General features: G+C 41.9%; 1 protein-coding gene across 8 annotated transcripts in view; it reads left to right on the top strand.

Annotated features, from left to right (window-relative positions):
- CCDC88A (coiled-coil domain containing 88A) overlaps window positions 1-17,630 on the top strand; it is a 270,112-nt gene that overhangs the window by 158,969 nt on the left and 93,513 nt on the right. For all 8 annotated transcript variants that reach the window (XM_068232537.1, XM_068232539.1, XM_068232538.1 and 5 more), the window contains 5 exons: window positions 515-699; window positions 4,258-4,395; window positions 5,599-6,669; window positions 10,220-10,347; window positions 15,670-15,808. In XM_068232537.1, the coding sequence (XP_068088638.1) occupies window positions 515-699; window positions 4,258-4,395; window positions 5,599-6,669; window positions 10,220-10,347; window positions 15,670-15,808 (1,661 nt within the window). The remainder of the gene's footprint in view (window positions 1-514; window positions 700-4,257; window positions 4,396-5,598; window positions 6,670-10,219; window positions 10,348-15,669; window positions 15,809-17,630) is intronic.

Genomic DNA, 17,630 nt, shown 5'->3' on the forward strand with positions numbered 1-17,630 from the left:
TTTATTCCCATCTTCCATGTGTTGCTCTCGATTTGCAGCCTTTTTTCTATATGCTGTAACAAGAGGTTAGAGAGAGAAGTGTTCCTTGTCAAGTCACCCCCTTGGGGAGCAGCCGCCACAGGCCTAGGCCTATGTGGCCTATTCGGAAATCTGGCCCTAAGTGGGTTATGTCAGATGGTAGAGAAAGATAGTGTGTTCATGTATTGTCGAGAGTTCTATAGAGAAGGACTAGGATCTGAGATGTTCTTCATAAGCAATAAGTAGAAGACTGCAAAGCTACAGACCCTGGGGATTCAATGTGTCTCACGAGCACCGCTAAATAAAATCAAACAAGAGTTTTCCTACATGGGCCCATTCACATGTTTAAAGGGTGTATTTGTGTTTCTTAAGCGTTCTGCTTTCAGTCTGTTTAAGCAAACCTTATAATTGATAGCTGCAGATAAATGACACTGTAGCTACAGGCAACTGGCTAACAGAATAATCACGCGGCCTGTGTGTCTTGTGGATGTTGCAGCGCCACAGAAATCTCTGGGACACGAAGTGAATGAGCTGACCTCCAGCCGGCTGCTCAAGCTAGAGATGGAGAACCAAACTCTGCTGACCACAGTGGAAGAGCTGAGATCCGCCATGGGCTCCACCGAGGGGGCTAATGCCAAAATCCTCAAGATGGAAAAAGAAAACCAAAGATTAAGCAAGAAGGTAATTTTCATATTTGTGGAGACTCTGGAATGTGTTCTTCATGTGTCTATAAAAGCTATGGAGATGATCTAACGCTAGGGAGCTAATGGGAGAGATCTGTACGCATCAGCATCCTGTCAACATCACTATACCTCCTTGTCACAGCTCAAAGGTTCTACAGCAAATTCTCTGTTATCTGGAACTCGGGCAACCGGAGGTCCTAACTAACCGGAATGCCTGAGGGGATAACGAGGACTATGCTTTGAGGGTTTTGCAGGCCAAAAAGTACTCACCGAGTGTCCAGAGCTGTCTTCTAACCTTCTTATAGCTCCTAGTGCACGGCTACAGGCAGGTCAGGTGACATGGAAGCTGCTAGGAGCTGCAGGTAGGTTAGACGACTGTGCAAGACACCCGGTGAATATTTTATGGAGGGGGGGGGGGGGTTGTGCTTTTTCGGCCATTTGCTCAAGCAACCGGCTCAAGTGACTGGCAAGTATGTGCCGATCCCCGCCGGTGTCGCATACTGGAGACTTTGCTGTATCTGGCATTGTCCCTGTAGCCTACATTGTTGCAGTTTGTGAAGTGTAACAGGGGTAAGGTTATGTGATCGTAAGTGACAGAATAAACAGGTGGCCTTTCAATTTTGAATTAAACACATCCAGGGTTGACGCTGTCTTGATTGGGTGTGGCAAGGCTTTGCAAAGGGCAGGGGCAGCATGACAGAAGGCTCTGGCTCCAATGCTTTCGAGTTAGTGGTCATGTTATTTGATCCTGTTGATCTGAGGTTGTGGGAGGTGTGACACAGTTGCAACATTGTCAGTTAGCAGTTATTCAGCAAGAATGTGGGTCCCATCTTCTTAGCATAAGTGATTCAAGGTATAGGATATCTGTAAGGTAAACAAACCTAATAGTCGAAATGATAACTAATTGTAAGTACCGGTTTTGTCGCTTTTTATGTAACTCATCAGGAGCCCATAGTGATGTCACCACAGCTAGATATTTGCCAGCACAACCAATCAGAAATTCGGTTGATAAACTGTACAAAATTGATTGAATGATTGGAAATGTTAGAGCAATAGCTTGTGCTGGTCAAAATCTAATCCCTACCATTGTCCCTGTCTTATGTTCCTATTCTAGTCAACCTTTGCATTGGTACAGGTTTTCTGTAAGAGCATGTAAAGGGATAAAGGGAATTGCCCTATGGTGTAATCCTGAACAGCACAGAGGTACTGCTGTATTAAAACAGGAGCTATTTATTTACAGGCTGTTGCATTCAGCATGTCAAAGAAGATAATGACATTGATGCCTCACTTCTGAGCAGTGGGCTGAACCATTCAAATCATTTCTTCAAACCGTTTAGCCCAGGTACATCTTTAATGGGTTAATTTAGGTAGTACAGTTTCCAAAACCCTAAAGGTCAGTGTGTGAAGTCCCCGATGACCCAAACCTGGGGCTGATATTTTTTCCTTTTTCCGATTTTGGTTGGGGGGGGGGGGGGGGGGGTGAGATATAAAGGTGTAAAGATGTAGAAGTTTTAACACGGTTGTAAACGAAGCACAGGTTATCCAGGGAAATCTAGAGAGGGAAGCGGTTGAGTGTCGGGAGGAGGGAGGAGGGGGGGGAGGAGTTTTGACCTGCCCTTGTTTCTGTGATTGGAGGTACACTGTAATGATAGACATGGACTCCAGCTTACTTATTAATCAGTAGGGAGGGTTATCGCTTTGTGGAGGTGGGACTTTATAGAGTAGCAAGGTAGGGGGCTCCAATTACATTAGGGGGAACCACAGCAGGTCCAAACCAAACCTAAACATCTCCATTGAATGCTGATGAGCTACTAAGTCAACATGTTCAGCTCATGGAAAAGAATAGTGAATCCGTCACTCTGGGATAGTGTGCGGAGCCATGTGCAATAATTCCTTATACCCCCGAGGCACCCGGAACAGCTGGTGTTGTGTGTAATAAGCATGTTTAGTGAAGAAATCAGAATCATGCTAAAAGCGCTCATACAGCACAACTTCCTTCATGCAAAATTAATCATTCATCTACTGTTCTGTTAGGAGTAATTGTAACATATAAGGCTTTGTGTATGAGCGTTGTAGGCAAAGACGTTTGGACCACATTTGGTATCCCAGCTTTTATGTGTTCACGAATGTATTTGTGCTGTTTACTGCATGCTTAACATGTACCTTGTATAACTGCATTTGCTGTGTCAGTTTTTAAAGTGGACCTGAACTCTTGCACAGGACAGAAGGAAAACATAGAGAAATGCACCCTGTATGTATTTAAAGAGTTTAGCCTAATTCCCCCTCATCTGTGACTCATCACAAGTTGTAATTTGATCTCTCGGCTGTGCCAGCTGAGTGCAATTGCAGAGCACCTAATTTGTAAACATAGGATGTTCATATGTCTGCTTCTATAAAAGCAGGAAGTAGAAACACTGCTGATTTATTGCATGATTTGTATCGGCTGTAACAAAGAAATGTTTTTTCTTTAAAGCTTATCATGCTGTTGCTTATCTTCTGGAGCAGAGAAGATGTTCTGGTCCACTTTAAACACAGTTGGCGGCATGGAGGCATAGTAGCTAGAATTCTTGCCTAGCGGTGCTAGAGTCCAGAGTTCCAAGCCCAGCTATGACAGTATTCTTACGGATGTTCTTCACGTTTTTTTTTTTCCCCCTCCTACTTAAAAATCTTCCGACTCCTCAGTTTCTGAAACCACAACTCCGACTCCGGGTACCCAAATTGGCTCAGACTCCTTGACTCCGACTCCTTAGCCTAATACTTAACAGGGCTGTGGATTTTGTACAAAAATCATCCAACTCCGATTCCTCAGTTTATGAAATCAACGACTCCGACTCCGGGTGCCCAAAATTACTCCGAATCCAACTCCGACTCCACAGCCCTGAGCATAACTCCAGTACACAGTTTTGTCGGTAAGGGTAATATTGCTGTGCGATGTCTGTGCACGGCAATATTATCACAGTTTGCAGAATCACTCCCTATTTAATCTGTAAAGCTCTGCAGAAAATAATTGGACATCCCAAATAAATAATTTTTAGATGCCGCTTGCTAGTGTACATGAATACATATGCTGTTGTGTGGCTTCTAGAAATTATCAAATTATGCTTAAAGTGGCCCTGAACTCTTGTACAGGACACAAGAAAAACAGAAATAATTGCACCCTGTGTGTATTTAGAGAGAAGAGCCTGTCTAATTCCCCCTGATCTTCAAGTAATCCCAAGTGAAATGTAACTCCTCAGCTGCATCAGTACAGAAATTTGGCAATCCTCAGCAGATACAGCTAATATGTAAACACAGGATGTTAACCCTTTCTCTGCTTCCATGAAAGCAGGAAGTAGACACACTGCAGATTTATTGCAGGAGTTCTGTAATCTGTAAGAACGAAATGTTTTTCTGTAAAAGTTATGTTGTTGCTTATCTTTTAGAGCAGAGAGAAAGTTCTGAGTTCAGGTCCGCTTTAACAGGACTCTCATAAAATAAAAACTTGTGTGCCCAAGCTGGCTGACCGCTTTGGTTCTCATTAACTGTGAATGTAAATATTTCACGTTGCTCTTCTCAGCTGGAGAAACTGGAGGCGGAGCTGATCCACGAGCAGCAGAGCATTGAGAGCAGCCAGCAGATGAGCAATGACCTCATGAAGGAGAAGTCACAGCTGGAGAAGATCATAGAGACGTTGAGGGAGAACTCCGAGAGACAGGTACGGAGGTGACACAACCTGGCCCGTGTACTTCCTCGCAGGCCACTCGCAGATTGAATTACGCTAAATTGAATTAAGCAGAAAAACACAATTTATCTTCCTTCGACAGACAGTTAATGTTATAGCTAACGGGGTCATTGCCTTTGCTTCCTCCTAATCTTATTAATGATAAATACACATTCATCGCCCTCTTTAACTAATGCCATCTGGCTTCCTTCAAGTGTTTGTAACCATTGTAAGGGCTGGTTCAGACGGACGTTTGGAGGCGTTGCGTTTGCTGGCGTCGCGTTCAGCAGCGTTCGCGTGCGTTTGGATGCGGTCGCGTTTTTTCTTCCCCTAGGGGGACATTAGCCGTCGCGGTTAACCTCCCCTGGAAGCTACATGTAGCTTCCAGGGGCTCCTTGAACGCCAGAGAAAATCGGGACCCAAACGCCGCGTTTGTGTAAACGCGCTTGAAAGCTTGGTACAAACGCTCCCATTCACTTGAATGGGAGCGTTTAACACCAAGCCCTGAACGCTGGCTGTAAACGCTCTGCAAACATCCGTCTGAACCAGCCCTAAATGGCCAAAGTCTTCACTGACAGTTGTCTTCTGATGAGTGTTTAATGACTTGAAAGGAAATAGTATTATTTATTATCGTTATTGTTACAGCTGAAAATCAGGCAAACTTAAAAAAAAAAAAATGAATAGATCTGCACTGACCTTTTGCACACTAAAACTCATGCCCACAAAGGCTTATTCTATAGACGGTAATAAAAGTGCTGTGGCTATAGTTAAAGTGTTCACGGAGGTGGCATTTTGCATGAGATATTCATGTATATGTATAGTACAAAAACTATTAATAACCAGGCTGTTTTTATGTTTGCATTTTGCTGCCTCAAAGTGTTAATTTTCAGGCATGCAAGTGACAGCTTCTGTCTTGTCGGTAACTTGTTGGAAATATAAACTTTACTGATAAGCAAATTACAGCCATAAAATATTTCCTGGCAGAATACAACTTCAGATATAGAAAGATAGCGATATACAAAAAGGTCAATGTATGTTAAATCATGGCCGCTTAAAAATGTTAGAAGTACATGTTTCATCTATTAAGAATAAATGTATGTCAGAATCCATTACTATACGATTTTTATTTTTTTTTAAATAATCTTTACGAACCAGTGGAGATAATACCTGCTTCTGTATTCTGTCTTTGTCACCAAGATCAAAGGGCTAGAACAAGAAAACGAGCATTTGAACCAAACCATTGCTTCCTTGAGGCAACGTTCCCAAATTGGTGCTGAAGCCAGGATGAAGGATATTGAGAAGGAAAATAAGATCTTGCACGAATCCATCAAAGAAACTAGCAGTAAACTGAACAAGGTGGAATTTGAGAAGAAGCAACTCAAGAAAGAACTTGAACACTTTAAGGAAAAAGGAGAAAGAGCAGAGGAACTAGAAAAGGAGCTTCATCGGGTGGAGAAAGAAAACGAACAGTTACAGAAAAAGATCACCAGTTTAAATATCGTCTGTGAAAAGGCAGAATCTTTGGAACGAGAAAACCTAGGGTTGGAAATCGAAAACCGAAAGCTGAAAAAGACTTTAGACAGCCTCAAAAATCTCAAGTACCAGATGGAGTCACTGGAGAAAGAGAATGCACAACTTGAAGAAGAGAACTTAGACCTCAGGAGAATGGTTGAGTCGCTGAAAAGCACCAACATTAAGGTGGCCCAGCTGGAGCTAGAGAACAAAGAACTGGAAAGCGAGAAGGAGCAACTGAAGAAAGGCATGGACCTCATGAAAGCTTCTTGCAAGAAAACAGAGCGTTTAGAAGTCAGTTACCAAGGGCTCGATACAGAGAACCAAAGGCTGCAAAAGGCTCTGGAAAATAGCAATAAAAAAATCCAACAGCTGGAGACTGAGTTGCAGGAGTTGGAGACGGAGAATCAGACACTGCAGAAGAATTTGGAAGAGCTAAAAATCTCCAGCAAGAGGCTAGAGCAGCTTGAGAAAGAGAACAAACTTCTGGAGCAGGAGACCTGTCAGCTGGAAAAGGACAAGAAACAGCTGGAAAAGGAGAACAAGAGACTGCGCCAGCAGGTCGAGATTAAAGACATCACGTTGGAGGAGAATAATGTGAGGATCTCAAATTTAGAAAGGGAACACAAATTACTGTCGAAGGAGACAAGTGCATTTAAAGAGTCCTATGCAAGGCTCAAAGAACTGGAACTAGAGAATAAGGAGCTTGTGAAAAGAGCAACCATTGATAAGAAAACACTGATCACTCTGAGAGAGGTAAGATGTTTATTTTCAATTCTGTGGATTGATTATCAAATTATTATCCTGTATGGCACTCCATGGCTGGAATGGCTCTAACAGTCTCCTAGCAACGATTGTCGCTGGTAAACTCCGTCATTCAAGTGGAGATGCGGCACGCGCAATCTCCTGCAAAACCCCTCATCAGGACTTGACGCCTTTCAGCGTTACACGGTCCTGGGGCTGCCAGCAGTTAGGAAGGCAAAATTTTGTTTTGCATAGCATTTTAGTAAAGAGGCTTTTTGTAGCCCCTTACACACTCCTAGGAGTTCTGGTTCACCATGAGCTTGCTGGGTAATTTTTAACGCAGGTGAAAAGTGATCAGCTGTAGCAGATTTTTTTATGCTAATTGCTTTGTCCCCAGGGAGCCTTCTGCTTCTCCCCCTTTCCTTTGCATAGGGCAGCACGTGTGGTTGGGCTAAGCCGGACTTGTATGAAGAGCTCGTGGTGCAGACAGAGTGTTGGCGGAACAACTGCTTGGGGCTTTAGTTGTGGAGCTTGGTTCCATCATCTTCTTGTGATGCACTTTGTTATACTACAGTTCTATATTACATACATAAGGATCTTAACCGGCATACATCAAATAAAGGGTGCCTGAAAAAAAAAAGGATGAAGTATAGCCCAAATTTTATAATATTGTTTAAAACAATATTTTTATCTTTTCTTCATGTAATTAAATCTGAAAATCTTGTCCATAACAATGAGAACAAAATATATGTACAATCGTAATAACTATAGTAAAACATTGATAAATATTACCGATATTTAACTACAACTAAACCTAACCATACGCAGAACCCTCCCTCTACCTAACCCTACGACCCCTCTGGTGGTGCCTAACCCTAAAATCCCCTTCCTGACGCCTAACCCTAAATCTCCCCTTTCTCCGCTGCAAATATCGTTAATACAAAAAAAAATAATTAACATTTTAACTCTTAAAACAGAGTTCAAAATGCTATAAAAAGTTGAAACGATAGTTTACAAATTATTAAAACGCAAAAAATATACAAAAAGTTAAAACAATACTTTACTAACTAACAAAATGAAAAAAAATGGTATAAAAAGTTAAACCGATAATTTACAAATTATCAAAACGAAATTTAACAGGCATCCTAATTTCTTCTTTGGCGGTCAGTAGCTGATATTTTGCATTACGCTTATGGAGCGCCCAAATAATCCACTTGCCCCAGGCGCACTTTTCTTTTCCTGATTCCCTTAACAGGCCTGACAAATCCCTTCTACAAGTTTTCATATAGGAGATATCTTTGTTACACTTCTTCACTGATGGGCATTTGGCCCCTCCTATACACACTACATGATTTGCGCCCATTCATGCGATACAGTTACAAAACCAGCTGTCTTTGATGCTATATTCAGACAAAAAGTGCAGTTTTTACCCCATTTTGTCCGTGTGGTTTTCATTTCCAGAAGCACTGAAGGGAAATCCTGGATTAAAGAGGAAGCTGTGTTTTGTGTAGGATTCTGGGAGGATCGCATTTCCTGTTTGACCAGAGAATTTGATGTGAGGAAGGAAAGGGAGACAGCTGATGTCAGTTTGCATTATCTGTAGCACCAGAGTTTAGAGGCAGCTGTCTTCTCCTATTTTGTCTGCATTCCATGATTTAAAACAATTATGCACACCCTGCGTGACCTTTAGATTAGAGGATGTTTTGCCAACATAGCGTGGTTTGTGAAAAAAAAAACAACACACTGCAATGTGATGAGGAGAAATGCCAGGCACAAATAGGCCTCCATTATTAGATTGAATGTGAAGAACATATGATTCAGTCTCTATATGGAGCTCATTACCTGTATTGTAGCTGGTGGTGCTCCTCCTATTTGGCTGCATAACACCTATGAGGGTTCGGCTGCCTGCTGGCCTAGTCAGACTGGTGACTTGCCTGTGACCAAAGGGAATAGGCACCCGATCAATCAGCTGGCTACAAGAAGCCTCCGGCACCCAAATTTCCATTTATAGACGCAACAGAGGATGTACCATCTAAAGCAGCTGTAAAAGTTTGGCTTACCTCAAAATGTAATGGTGCAGTTCTACACTGCAATGATCAAATCCACCATGACATCATCTATGACTGTATGGTTCGGCACCTGCTCAGCATTAGAAAAGGGGAGGCTGCAGCGCATCATCCGAACAGCGGAAAGGATAATTGGCTGTAGGTTACCTGCCCTGCAGGATCTTTACACTAGCAGGTGCAGAAAGAGAGCAACCAAAATTGCCTCTGACCCCTCTCACCCAGCTCACTCCATCTCACTCCATCGATTTTGAGCCATTAAGATGGCTCGATAATTTCCATCATGTCCGATCTCCCACCCGATCGTTTTGCTGCTAGATTCCGGATTGAAGTGAATGAAAAAAGATAAGAAAAACGAGCGGAAGATAAGAGAATTGACTGCGGAATCGAGTGGTGAAACGATCGAGCGGCAAAATCGAGCCGTGTATGCCCAGCATAAGATTCTGATCAATCACAACTAAAACCTCTAGACACAGGAACAGTGCTTTTTCCACAGGCGGTAGCCATGCTTAAAGTGGATGGGAACTGCATTTAAAAAAAAATGAAGCAAATACTTACCTAAGGAGAGGGAAGGCTCTGGGTCATATAGAGCCTTCCGTCTCCTCTATCGGTGCTCTCTATCCTGTGCTGGCTTAACCCCCCCCCCGTTTCAATCCCCTGCCGAAAGGGTATTTGGAAGTCTTTGGGAGCCGTGTCCTCCCGAAGACGTGCGGCTCCATACTGCACAGGCGTGAGCGTGCTTGCGCAGGCGCAGTACAGGGCGGCCCTTCTTCAGGAGCACTTGGGCTCCCTGAAGACGTCTGAAGCCTCCTTCGGCCGGGTAAAGCAGTATTTGACTAATTTAGTCAAATACTGCTACCGGGCGAGCCAGCACCGGAACGACGGGACCAGGAGAGGAAGTGGGAAGGCTCTATAGGACCCAGAGCCTTCCCTCTCCTTGGGCAAGTATCTGTCTCATTTTTTTAAATGCGGTTTCCATTCACTTTAATGCAGAACCACGCTAGAGCTGCTAGGACTTGAAAGTAATCAGCACAGAACTGAAAATGAAAAATTCTCACCTTGCTTACTGCCACTATACTTAAATACTGTCCTTGACTTGTAATATACGTACTGTCTGTCCTTGTATTGTTTTTGTTTGTGTTTGTTAAGCAACTGCCAAGACAAATTCCTTGTAAGTGCAAACTTACTTGGCCAAATAAATTGATTCGAACTCTGATTTCAAACTTTCACAGCCCAATATTTCTCATAAAGGTGAAGCTGCAGAAATGATGGAGATGCCGCAGCAGTAAAATCTGTCTTGGGCCTAGTGGGCTCTTCTTGTCCAAGGACCCCGGTGTGGTTGCAACCTCTGCATCCCCTATTGCTATGCCACTGCAACAAATCCCTTAACCCAAATCCCAGAATCCTCACAAACCAGAATGCGTCACCGCACTGCCTTCTGCTTCCTTTATAAGGTGAAGCAACTAAAGTCATTTATTTATGTTTCTTCTAATTTTTAGGATTTGGTAAATGAAAAGCTGAAGACCCAGCAAAACAATAATGAGCTGGAAAAACTAACCCATGAGCTGGAAAAAATTGGTTTAAACAAAGAGCGCCTTTTACAAGACGAGCAGACCAGTGATGACAGGTAAGCATGAGAATGTTACTAAAAGACTATATGCTATAGGTTGGTTTTATCAGGGTTAGGAGTTTAAAGCTGGTCATTGGGTATGGTGCTTTGGTAATATGGAGAGGATAAAGAGGAACCTAAACCAAGTATTATCTGAGCTTCATCCCAATCAGTAGCCGATATCCCCTTTCCCACAAGGAATCTTTACCTTTTTTCAAATAGATCATCGGGGGTTAGTGGAGTCTGCATAGCTGTTATAGTGGTGAAACCCCTCCCACAGTGTGATGTCATGACCAGGGTCCTTCCAGTTTGCTGTCTGTGAACCTCGTTGTGTTGTTGGAAAAAACGCTTTTTCCAACTGCCAAGCAAGCATTATCTCCCTTTGTGCATAGAACTCTCAGTAAATGGACACTCTGCAGAGGACACCTTCCAGTACTAAAGATGTCACTGCCTGTGATGAATTTCAGAATGTAAATCTGGGAGTGGAAAGAGTTCACAGTGGGCAAATACTGACTAAATAATCTATAAATAAATACCGTAAAAAAATGAAAAAAAAAATTATTCAATACGTTATTTTTACTACAGTTCCTCTTTAAAGGGTGCCTGAAGTGACGTAGCATGAAGAGATAGACATTCAGAAAAATAGTACCAATCCTATTTAGGACTTTCCGGTGTTATATTTTGTTTTCAACAGTTAACAAACCAGTGCCTTATCTCTATAGTGTGAGCAGAAAACAAATAAGATGCCATAAAACATTTGTGTGGTTAAGCAAACCCTTATCACAGCAGAATATTGGGACTCAGGGAAAGTTTTATTTAGGATTAGTTTTATGCATTATTTCTTTCATAAGTATACAAAAAGGAACACTGAGAGCCTAATATAGCGTACTATGTACTGGTAATGGGTGAATATTAAAGCGTGAGAAAGAGATGCTCACAAACCAGGGTTACCTCCTAGGCAACCACTGTAAATGCAGGTGAGATTAGACCTGTCTTCACTCAGGATTAAGAAGTCGCTCTCTGTAGATAGGAAAGAAGGGGGTATATATCCCCTCCACCAGGGGTGGACACACATCTTGTAGACAGGGCCGGATTTGTATTTTTTACCGCCCAAGGCCAACTATACCATCTGTATGGTTGTTATCTCTGTGTGCACCAATGAGAATTCTCCTTATTTTCTATCATTGGTTTCACAGACAATAGCTATTTTAGTAATACGTGTATAGATTAGAAGTTATGTCTTAAAATTTTATGTTATGCTTGCCATCTCATTAATGATGGACCCATTGTGTCACCATGAGAGTTAGACTGATGTATACCTGCAGGATAGAGCTTACAGGTCTTGCAGGGACGGCACAAGTACAGGACAGAGAATTCAAAGGTTAAAGCTGTTCTTGTAGATAGGGATGACTGCATAGAACAGCTTTCTAAACTTTTGGTGCCCTAGGCCATGGCATATGTGGCCTTGCCAGAAATCCGGCCCTGCTTGTAGATAGTAAACAGAGGCACCAAAAGAATAAAATAAACTAAAATTCTTAAAATAGATTGGAAGGCAGTGGTGGACTTGCCTCCTAAAAGCAGACACAAAAACTGTCAATTTCAAAATGACATACATTTATTGACATACTCCACAAAGTGTTGCAGCACGTTTCGCAGGTATAACCTGCTTCATCAGGCAATAGACAGGGGTATATAACAGTGAATGGTCAGTGATGCACTAGGCGCCTCTATCACAGAGGCACCTGGTACATCACTAACCATTCACCATTCATTTCATAAGTATATTTTCACCACAGCTTTCTTTTAAGGCCTGGCATCTAAATGGATGAGGAAGGTTAAGGTTATGGCTTAAAAAGAAGGGGTAGTTTGGGTTTGATGATGGTGTTGATACAGTCGGCATATTCAGATTCGCAGCCTTGTTCCCAATTCTGCCAATCAGAACCTGAATTTTCGTACATAGCGCACCACGGCAGGGAGTGTAAACTCACCCTTGTTGCTGCCTCTGTGAGCTGCTCTCCACGTCGCTTTCCCGTTCTCACATACCAGTAAAAGCTTGGATGGTTTGAGAGCGTTTTGTAATACAAGCAAACATTTTTGTGAAATTTTGACTTGATATACAAGCAACGTCTACAAGCAAAAAAAAGTACTATACATGCGTCACGTCATCACAATTGAGCCGATAGTTCTTCTCCATTGGCGCTGCAGAGTGTAAAGACTGAGCAAAGTCCCATTTCCATGACATTGGATAAGTTCCTAGTTAAAGCCACACACAAAAAAAGGTTGGGGGGGAGGCAACAGATGGCAATGATTCTGTTAATTATAGTGAAAGCCTTGTTTACATTTTTTATTTTATACTATTTTACTTCAACTGTTTTCGGATAATGGAACAAATCTGTGTTTTCATTAATTATTATGGGGGAAATTTGCTTTAATATTAGAGTGCTTTGGATTACAAGCATGTTTCTGGAACGCATTATGCTCACAAACCAAGGTTCTGCTGTACTACCTCCTTCATGAGGAAGTGTGTGAGAGCTAGAACACGACATGAGGGCATAAAACCCTCTTGTTCAGGCCAACTTTCAATGCCTGCTTGTGTGAACAGCCAAGCTTTGAGTGCCTCTCAGGCCTCACACAACAGGCACTGAAAATTGCCCTGAAGAAGTGGGCTTTAAACCCCCCACGAAATGCGTTGCTAAAGTAAAAAAAAATAGATTTATTATTATTCAATGTCATGCTTGCAGTTAGCCACCTCATTTTTCTCCATGTATTGCTTTTAACGCAGTTTTTTTTTTTGTACCCTTTGATGTTTTTATTTTCCTGTGCGGGTTGTGCCGTAAAATAAGGTAGCCCGTTATAGAAGCAGAAAGATCATAATTCTAAAAAGAACAGGAATGGGTGTGATATAATATAAGGCTCTAAAATCAGTTTAAAACTTCAAGGTTGACCTACCTTGAGAAAGTCACCAGACTGCACAAGCTGAGAATGTTTATTAAAACTCTCTAGGGTGACGCTTTTTGCGGGGCGAGTCCCGCTTCTTCAGGTTGCAGCAAGCAAAGTAGCACAGATCACCTATTTCTGAAAAGTGTAGTGCACAGTATCGTTATTGTTACATCTGTGGTTTTTATACCAATTGTAGAAATTCTTAGTCAAAATGTTCATGTATTTTAGGCATTATTCTTTTTTTCTACTTTATTTATGACATTCTTTTTTTATAGGGGAAACCATGTGTAAATGATTATCTTGGTTAATTATGGTGTTAGCTAAGTTGGAGCTGTACTTTCTCAGACTCCTTGACTCCTTGATTATAATGAAAGGAGTCAGAATCCTAAACACTTTCTGCATGCAGCTCACAGTCAGTCAGTCTCTTTGAAGCCCAGTGCTGCCTCGGGGCAGAGCCACAGTTATCAGTCATACATGGCCCATGGCATTCACACCATTCACACAGCAGTACAGCTGAATTCAGCCTTTGTTTAGGAAGGGCATTAAAACAAATGACAGGACTTTGCAGTGGAAGCTTTTAACACTCTTTAAATCAAGTACTGCCACTTAAGTATGCGGCTGAGCAGCTGTTACTTGTGGGATATTATCTGCAGGTTTAGAAACTGCACACATTCATCACTTCACGTTTGAGAAGGTGAGTGAATAATTTAGCAAGGGTAAAGGTGAATTCTGGGCATCACTTTCACAATAGCCACAGCTGTTTTTTTTTTTTTTGCACTGACATACATATTATTATTACCGTATTTCTTATATTTCTAAAGCGCCAACATATCACACAGCGCTGGACAATAAGTATGGATACATACAATGTAAACCAGGGCTGTGGAGTCGGAGTCGGGGCAATTTTGGGCACTTGGAGTTGGAGTCGGAGTCGTGGTTTCAGAAACTGAGGAGTCAGGAGTCAGTCGCATGATTTTTGTACAAAATCCACAGCCCTGTTAAGTATTAGACTAAGGAGTCGAGGAGTCGGAGTCTGAGCAATTTTGGGTACCCGGAGTCGGAGATGGAGTCGGAGTCGTGGTTTCAGAAACTGAGGAGTTGGAGTCGGAAGATTTTTGTACCGACTCCACAGCCCTGATGTAAACAAGTGGTGTCAGACAGAGAGGTAGATGCATCATACACCAAGTGGCCAAAACAATTAGAGACACCCCTTATTTGAAAGTAAACCGGTCCAAGTGACATAACATTGCAGAGTTGCCTATAGAAGCAATGCTCAGCTTCGGATAACTTGGTTATCACAGATGTTAATGTCAAAATGGGTAAGACGAAAGATTTAAGGTGACTTGAACAAGAGATGATCATCGGTTCAAGAAGGGCTGGTGCTCGCATCTCTGAGATGACAACTCTTTTAGGATTTTCTTGCCTAACAGTATCTCAGACGGTAGTTGGGAAAAAAACTTAAAACGATAACCATTATTCTGGTCGAAAAAGAAGGGCAACAACATGACAAATTCCAGCTGAATTCAATATCCCAACGCACAACAAGACAGACTTTGCTAAGGATGGGCTTTAGCAGCAGGACACCATCAAGAGTGCCTTTGTATAAATAGTAAAAGATGCCTGTTGTGGGCCCTTGCCACCATGCAGCGTTTAACCTGCTTCCATGGCCAGCTCAGCCCCCTGACCCCATTCCTATTGGGCATATGAGGGACAAAGTCAAAAGATCACTTCAAAGCTTGGAAACACCACCAACCAATCTGACATTATGTCCACATGGGCCAACATTCCTCAGCAAGACTATCAGCATCTTGCCAAGAAGAATATTGGCTGTGATCAGAGCTAAAGGTGGACCAACTCATTATTAGAGGGTGTCTCTAATTTTTGGGGTCTTTGTCATATAAAAAATGCTATGGTAGGTTAAATTAAAAAAATATATATATACATCAGAAGAGAATCAGGACATATGTCATTCTGGGGTCGGCACATGCAACATTATGAAGAATTTTGCTTGTTTCCACCTTATTCTTTCCTCACAACCATCTTATAGCATCTTTTATTATATACGGTAGAGTCCGAGTTATCTGTAACTCAACTAACAAGCAGTCTCAACCAACCAGCACAAATCGCCATGGTTCCACCGCTTCCCCCAAGGTTAATATATTTTCAATGACTGCATTTTAACATTTAATGCAGATTTTGGTACGTACAGTATACAAAGTGGGGTATGGTGCTGTATTAGCTAGGCCTATCTTTAACGTAGTCTCAAGCAACCTAAAATCTTGTCCGTCATCAGCTGATCTATGTTGGTGTCTGATAACCATGAACCTACTGTGTTTCCTGCTCATGGGCCATATTACCTGGCAGCAGTTATTGATGACACGCCTATCCTTCTATCCACAGGTATAAACTTTTGGAGTCAAAATTAGAGTCCACATTAAAGAAGTCGCTCGAAATAAAAGAAGAAAAAATTGCTTCCCTCGAAGCTCGATTAGAAGAATCAACTAATTTTAATCAACAGCTCCGCCAGGAACTAAAAACTGTGAGTTACCTTGATGTTGTGAAGACTGAGGAATTATGTGTTACTGTTTGGTCAGGAACTGTTCACAATTCTCCTCTATCTCTCAGTCACAGATAATGCCTGTGTTGTATGTGGAGGGGGTGTTCTGTGTGGCGATAGATATGTATGTTCATTGGAAATGATTTTGATCTCCCTCCAGCCACTAGAGGTCACTATTGCCAGATGGGAAACATGATGTACACTGAGAATAACAGACAGCCTATCTCGCAACAAGCAGCATCTGATTTCTATCAAAAAAGCTGACAGCTAGTGGAAACCTAAAACAATGGAACTCTGCAACAAAGCATGTTTGCTATTTTAATTAAACTCTACATATTTTAATCAAATTAAAGCCCCATTTCACCTTCTTTTATATTTATGTAATTCAAATAGATGAAAAAAAAAAAGCTTTATTTTTTTTGCAATTTGAAAGGAACACATGATGTAGCTGCAAATGAATATTACATACTAACCTCACCTTCAGTTCCTATCAGAAGCTCACCCTTTTCTTCTTACAGTGATCCCTTCCAGTTCTGACAAGATTTTGTCAGAACTGAAACATACCAGTTGCTGTCAGTTATATATATCAGCAGCTGTCGGTTACAACTGAATGTTCAAGGTAATGTCCATGTTTCCCTATGGCTCAAGTTACAGTTATTACAGTTTAACAGTGTGCTGACCAAGAAGCTGTTATGGGGTAATGGCCATTTTTAAAATTGAGGCTGGAGAATTCCATTGATCACAGTGGACAAATGGGACGCAGGAGAGGAGAAAGAGATTGAGAAGTAGACTACACAGGAGGTAAGTATGACCTGTGTAAGGTTATTTTGACTTTTTATTTTCAGTTCAGGTTCTCTTTAAAGTAAACTCGTAATTTAGAAGGAAAAAAACCCTCTGGGGGATACTTACTTTCCCCTTCCTGAGGTAAGTATCCCCAAGAAGGTTTTTTTTGTAATTACATAGTCTCTTTAAAAACTGAAAACACATTGCAATGGATCAGAGCTCCTCACTGATGATGCACTGATGACTTTATTACTCTACTGTCCACTCCTTGGTAGCAAGAACTTGCCCCTCCTCCAGTAATGCGTAGTAGTCCACATAATTGGCGGTAGGCCCAGTTGTAATCACACCTCTTTTCTAACTGACAGGTTGTCAGGCACCAAGGAGGCGTGGTTACAGCGAGATTTGCCGTTTGAGTGGCTCCCACCTGCCCTGGCAGCTTTTCCTCGCTGCACAGAACACACTGCAAATGGAATATAGTTACCTGCTTGAAATCCTCCATTGCTGCACCTTTGTGGGGGACACGTACAAGAACTTTAAAGGATACCCGAACTGACATGAGACATGAGATAGACATGTGTATGTACAGTGCCTAGCACACAAATCACTATGCTGTGTTCCTTTTTTTCTTTCTCTGCCTGAAAGCGTTAAATATCAGGCATGTAAGTGGCTGACTCAGTCCTGACTCAGACAGAAAGTGACTACATTGTGACCCTTACTGTTAAGAAATTCCCCTTTTTACCTCTTTTTTTTTTTGCTCTCAGAAGCCATTTTCTGCTAGGAAAGTGTTTTATAGTTGGAATTTCTTATCAGTGAGGGTCACACTGAAGTCGCTTCCTGACATGGGTATGTACAGTGCCTAGCACATAAATAACTATGCTGTGTTCCTTTTTTTCTTTCTCTGCCTGAAAGAGTTAAATATCAGGCATGTAAGTGGCTGACTCAGTCCTGACTCAGACAGGAAGCAACTTCAGTGTGACCCTCACTGATAAGAAATTCCAACTATAAAACACTTTCCTAGCAG

Source organism: Hyperolius riggenbachi, chromosome 4, assembly GCF_040937935.1.
Source record: "Hyperolius riggenbachi isolate aHypRig1 chromosome 4, aHypRig1.pri, whole genome shotgun sequence".
In the NCBI taxonomy this organism is placed as follows: Eukaryota; Metazoa; Chordata; class Amphibia; order Anura; family Hyperoliidae; genus Hyperolius; species Hyperolius riggenbachi.